Genomic DNA, 6,000 nt, shown 5'->3' with positions numbered 1-6,000 from the left:
GAGCTAGCACTCCTCACTGTACTCCCGGGCAGTAGAGCTAGCACTCCTCACTGTACTCCCGGGCAGCAGAGCTAGCACTCCTCACTGTACTCCCGGGCAGCAGAGCTAGCACTCCTCACTGTACTCCCGGGCAGCAGAGCTAGCACTCCTCACCATACTCCGGGACATTGGGCTAATGCACAGCTATGCAGTGATAATACGGCTGTTGGCGTTCTGCTCCCATCCCCCATCTCCCTGCGGACCAGCACTCTAATGGAACCCTTTTATCTGGATCCTGTGCGTCTGCTCGGGTTTCACTCAGCAGAAAGGAAATGAACGTCAATCTCATCTCTTATTAATGCCCGATATTCGGAAAGCTCCTGCGCCAAGTGCAGCCGGCAGCACCCCCCACCCCCAATGCAGCTGACCAAGGAGCCGGCCGTGGCCTCGCTGATTCCAGGAGTCCTGACGTGAAATGCACAAGTTACGGTCAGAGGCCAATGTGACAATAATCGGATCCCATCGCTGCTCACGGAATAAGACAAAGCCATCGGCTTCATAAAATGGTTTAATTTGGCATCAGCTTCTGGACATATCTGCGCCCTCGCCAACATGGAGTGGGCTGGGAACAGTCCGAGACTACATGCATGACCCCTCCAACAGACATGTAAACATGAGGCATGCATCCCCCAACATCACAGCGACAACCGGCACAAACTGAAAACAGCCCCTCACAGGCAGAGAAGGGTTAATCCTGAGTGGAAAGGTGCTATGGCCTGGTGGGTGGGAAGCACGGATGACAAGCACAGACGTGGCTCTACGCAGACACGCTCCCCCCATAGTGTGTGCTACTCCCAGCTCCGACAACATTGTGTTAATACAGACACACAAGCATTAATGAATGGCGGCGAGCCCAGTGCCATCATGGAGCATCGGGCTGGAGGCTCCGGGACAAGCTGCCGCAGTACAGTCTGCAGGGCGGGAAGCTGCAGATAGGTGGCGCTCCCCTTCACTCTTAAGGCTTGAATGCATTTTGCGCAGCTCCGGCTGCGACGTTGGTGGCTGCTGTCCGCACGGCACTATTGGAAAACACTCCAGCAGCAAATTCTTCCTGCGCCTTCTGGAAACTGGCACCCGTCCGGCGGTAAATGGAGTGAATCTGAGGGGGAAAGTAAAAGGTGTTCACAAAGAGCTGCCAACTTGTGCCATTGTAGGGATTCATGCACAGGTCCTTCCGGGTGGCGGCCATCCCACCAGACCCTCCATACCCACCCTCTTCAGCATGACAATGCCCATGACGGCGGTGGCGGTGAGGAGCACAGCAACGATCATCATGAACACCGAGGTGCCGGTGTTACCTTGTTTCAGAGCAGTGAGAGCAGAGACCCAGCCACTAGAAAGGACAGAGGCGAGAAGTCAGAAACACAAGCAACAGAGACCTGCCAGCACCTATAGCAATCAACCAAAGCCAGTACCTGAAGCCCCATCCAGGGATGCCCACCGCCTCCAGCACGTACACTATGTCCTGTACGAAATAGATGAAGAAGAAGAGGAAGAAGTTGAAGGAACTGTCGCTCCTGAGGAGAGAAATCAGATAATGGCATAACGTTACATGGGGCTGCTCAAATAAAAGCAAATCTGGCAGTGATTTCATGCCAATGTCCAGGGAGGATGAACGACAGACCAGAGAGGACATGTCTACAGAGGATGAACAAGAGAGCAGAGAGAAGACAAGCTCAATATCTATGGAGACCGAGAAGGACACGACATCCACAGAGGATGAACGAGACAACACGTTGTCTACAGAGGATGAACGAGAGAACAGACAACACGTTGTCTACAGAGGATGAGCAGAGAGAAGACAAGCTCAAAATATATGGAGGCAGAGGACACGATGTCCACAGAGGACGAACAAGAGTGTAGAGAGGACACTGTCTACAGAGGACAAGTAGGAGGAGCAGAGAGGAGACAAGCTCAATGTCTATGGAGGCAGAGAAGGACACGACGTCTACAGAGAATGAACGAAAGAGCAGAGAGGAAACGAGCTCAACGTGTATGGTGGCCAAGAAGAACACGACATCCACAAAGGACAAAAGAGAAAGGAAACAAGCTCAATGTCTATGGAGGAAGAGAAGGACTCTATGTCCAGAGGATGAATGAGAGAGCAGAGAGGAAACGAGCTCAATGTGCAAGGATGCCGAGAATGTCAAGACGTCAACAGAGGATGAACGGGAGAGCAGAGAGGAGAGGTTATCCACAGAGGACAACCAGAGAGGAGACAAGCTCAATATCTATGGAGGCCAAGAAGGTCACGACATCCACAGAGGATGAACGAGAGAGCAGAGAGGAACCAAGCTCAATGGGTATGGAGGCCGAGAAGGACACGATGTCTACAGAGGACAAACAAGAGAGGAAACAATCTCAATGTCTATGGAGCAGAGAAAAGTACTGTGTTAGCCAGTTGAAAAATGATTGATTGTTCTAAAATAAAATAAATGATGTTACAGAGCAAGCTTTCCAGACTCCTTAGATCTTTTCATCAGGCAAGGTATAACAAAATATCTGAAGAAACACAAATATGTACACAACAGGGCAGAGGCATGGTATCGTAAAGGACATTTAAATAACACTTAGCTTAGAGACTGAATACTTAATTAGCTTTGCTTAGTGGTGTGAAAGTTTTATCGTCCCAATATCCATGTAAGATCAGAGGCCTAGTGCCCTCAGTGTCTGGAGCAGACTCCTCAGATTCTGTATCCATGTAGGATCAGAGGCCTGGTGCCCTCAGTTTCTGGAGCAGACTCCTCAGATTTTCTAGTGAGTCATAAATCCTCCTGACAGATTTAGTCCTGTTTGGGCAGAAACAAACATTGTAATGAATTTGTATTCCCATACCCTTCGATGATTTTGTGATCTGAAGTTGCCTTCTGAAGGGAACCTGTCACGAGATTTTTCCCTATTAAACTAAAAGTCTCCCCTTCTGCAGCTCCTAGGCTGCATTCTGTGAAGGTGCATCTTGGCCCTGACTCCCCTTCCAGACCCTAAAAATAACTTTATAAAACTTGGCCCTTAGGTATGCTAATTACCTGTGTTGGCCAGATGGGCAAGCCCATTTTCTGCTCCTTTCCCCCCTCCTGCCGCTGATCGACGTCCTCCTGTCTTGATTGACGGGATGACGCCCTCTGTCATCCTCCTCGTTGCACTTTCAAATCTTGTGCCTGTGCAGTTAGGTCGGCTCGCGCAGGCGCAGTTCGCTCTGCCATGTCGTGGGCAGAGCAGAAAACACAGCTGCTCTAGCTCACGCCGGTGAACTAAATGCGCAGGCGCGGGATTATGGGTGGGTACGAGCATGGCGCTGGTGAGGTCTGGTGGAAGCTGTCCCATCTCAGGTATGAAAGAAAGATGTGGCTATTGAGGCTTTGAATACAAATTCATTACAATGTTTGATTCTGTCCACACAGGAGTCATCCTGTCAGGAGGATTTATGACTCACCACAAAATCTGAGGAGTCTGCTCCGTAGACTGAGGGCACCAGGCCTCTGATCCTATATAGATACAGAATCTGAGAAATTTGCTCCAGAGACTGTGAGGGGTACCAGGCCTCTGATCTTACCTGGATACAGAATTTGAGGAGTCTGCTCCAAAGACTGAGGGCACCAGGCCTCTGATCCTACATGGATACAGAGAGACAGAGAGACTCTGACCATGCCAGGCTGGTTTCTGCCCAACAGGATCCTGTCTATCAGCATGCCAGCGTTCACATGCGTTTGCATGCGGTATAGTCATGATTCAGTGGCAAACAGTATTTGGACGTAGCTCAAGTAGTGTTTTTGAAAAATGTTAAAATACTGCAACTCACTGGATCCTCACTATACCGCACGCAAACACATGTCAACGCATTTTGACACGCGTCCATTGCAAATGCATTGAAATTAAAATGCATTTGTACGGGATCCGCTTTTGCAGCAAAAAAAAAACGTTCAGGAGACATGTTAAAAAAACGTAGTATGAAAGCAGCCTAAGCCATTGAAAAGGTATCAGAATTACAAGATCATAATTTTCTTACTCTCACTGAGAGCAATCAATCATTGGAGGCAGAGAAGGACACGATATCTACAGAGGACAAACGAGAGAGGGGACAAGCTCAATGTCTATGGAGGCCGAGAAGGACAACGTTTACAGAGGACGAGTGAGACAGCAGAGAGGAAACGTTATCCACAGAGGACAAGCAGGAGGAGCAGAGAGAAGACAAGCTCAATATATATGGCGGCTGAGAAGGACACGACATCCACAGAAGATGAACGAGAGAGCAAAGAGCAGAGGTTATCCACAGAGGACAAGGATGAGGAGTAGAGAGAAGACTTCTATATGTCTACGGAGGCAGAGAAGGCCACGAAGTCCACAGAGGACAAACGAGAGAGCAGAGAGGAACCAAGCTCAATGTTTATGGAGGCCAAGAATGACACGACGTCTATAGAGGACGAAGGAGAGAGGAGACGATCTGAATGTCAGAATGACAACGTCTACAGAGGACAAAGAGAGAGCACAGAGAAGAGGTTATCCACAAAGGACAAGCAGGAGGAGCAGAGAAGAGAAAAGCTCAATGTCTATGGAGACTGAAAAGGACACGAGGTCCACAGAGGACGAATGAGAGAGCAGAGAGGAAACAAGCTCAAGGTCTATGGGGCTGAGGAAAAAACGACGTCTACAGGGGACACACGAGAGAGCAGAGAGGAAACGTTGTCTTCTCTCTGCTCCTCCTGCTTGTCCTCTGTAGACAAGCTCAATATCTATGGAGGCCGAGCAGGTCACGACATCCACAGAGGACGAACGAGAGAGTAGAGAGGAAACATTGTCCATAGAGGAGAAGCAGGAGGAGCAGAGAGAAGACAAGCTCAATATCTAGAGAGGCCAAGAAGGTCACGACATCCAAAGAGGATGAACGAGAGAGCAGAGAGGAAACGAGCACAATGTTTACGGAGGCCAAGAAGAACACGACGTCTATAGAGGACGAACGAGAGAGGAGATGAGCTCAATCTCTATGGAGGCAGAGAGGGACACAAGGTCCACAGAGGACAAATGAGAGAGCAGAGAGGAAATAAGCTCAATGTTTACGGAGGCCAAGAAGGACACAAAGTCTACAGAGGAGGAATGAGAGAGGAGACGACCTGAATGTCAGAGATGGACAACATCTACAGGAGGAAAAACGAGAGAACAGAGAGGAGAGGTTATCCACAGAGGACGAGCATAAGGAGCAGAGCAAAAAAGACAACCTCAATGTTAATGGAGGTTGAGAAGGACACGACGTCTGTAGAGGACGAATGAGAGAGCAGAGAGGACATGTCTACATATGACAAGCAGGAGGAGCAGCGTGGAGACAAGCTCAATGACCATTGAGGCTGAGAAGAACATGAGGTCAACAGAGGATGAATGAGACAGCAGACAAGCTCATTGTCTATGGAGGCTGAGAAGGACACGACGTCCACAGAGAACAAAGGAGTGAGCAGAGAGGACACATCCACCGAGGACAGAGGACAAACAAGAGAGCAGATTGTAGTTCCGGAACTACATATCTCACAGCCAGTAAGCGAGGGTTACTGAGCTTGCAAGGGTGCAGTGAAGTCCGAGGGAGCAGGTAAGTCCATAGTTTAAGCACAATATTATAGTTTGACAGAAGAGTTTAGTTTGGAGTTATCCTTACAAGTTTAACATTCAAATTGTCTCTCCAGTAAAGGAGACAAACTCTAGCGCAGCGCCACCTATTGGAAGTAGCGATCCTAAAACTCACAAGTGGATTTTTAACAATCCTTTGCAGTATGACTCAGGATATATAAGCCAGATCAGAATCCCAATTTGCAGACACGGTGTTTCAGGGTGCTTGCCCCTCTTCAGTGCAAAGTATGGGGGTGTCTGATCTGGCTCATGAGAAAGCTATGTGGGGACCACAGGGGAACACTATTCTCCTTAAGGAGACTTTGCAAGCCAGTCTGGCTTTAGTTTAACATTGTTTTTTCTACTTTT

At 48.9% G+C, this 6,000-nt stretch overlaps 1 protein-coding gene across 1 annotated transcript in view; it reads right to left on the bottom strand.

The window, feature by feature from the left end:
* Positions 1-529: 529 nt before the first annotated feature.
* SCAMP3 (secretory carrier membrane protein 3) overlaps positions 530-6,000 on the bottom strand; it is a 30,521-nt gene continuing 25,050 nt past the window's right edge. The window contains exons 7-9 of the mRNA XM_075330298.1: positions 1,455-1,556; positions 1,252-1,372; positions 530-1,138 (exon numbers count right to left, since the gene is read on the bottom strand). Coding sequence (XP_075186413.1) covers positions 995-1,138; positions 1,252-1,372; positions 1,455-1,556 — 367 coding nt within the window. The 3' untranslated portion in view covers positions 530-994. The remainder of the gene's footprint in view (positions 1,139-1,251; positions 1,373-1,454; positions 1,557-6,000) is intronic.

The sequence above is a fragment of the Anomaloglossus baeobatrachus genome, chromosome 12 (assembly GCF_048569485.1).
Source record: "Anomaloglossus baeobatrachus isolate aAnoBae1 chromosome 12, aAnoBae1.hap1, whole genome shotgun sequence".
NCBI classification, from domain to species: Eukaryota; Metazoa; Chordata; class Amphibia; order Anura; family Aromobatidae; genus Anomaloglossus; species Anomaloglossus baeobatrachus.
The sequence above is the reverse complement of the archived record's forward strand: the minus strand, read 5'-3'. Positions and strand labels throughout refer to the sequence as shown.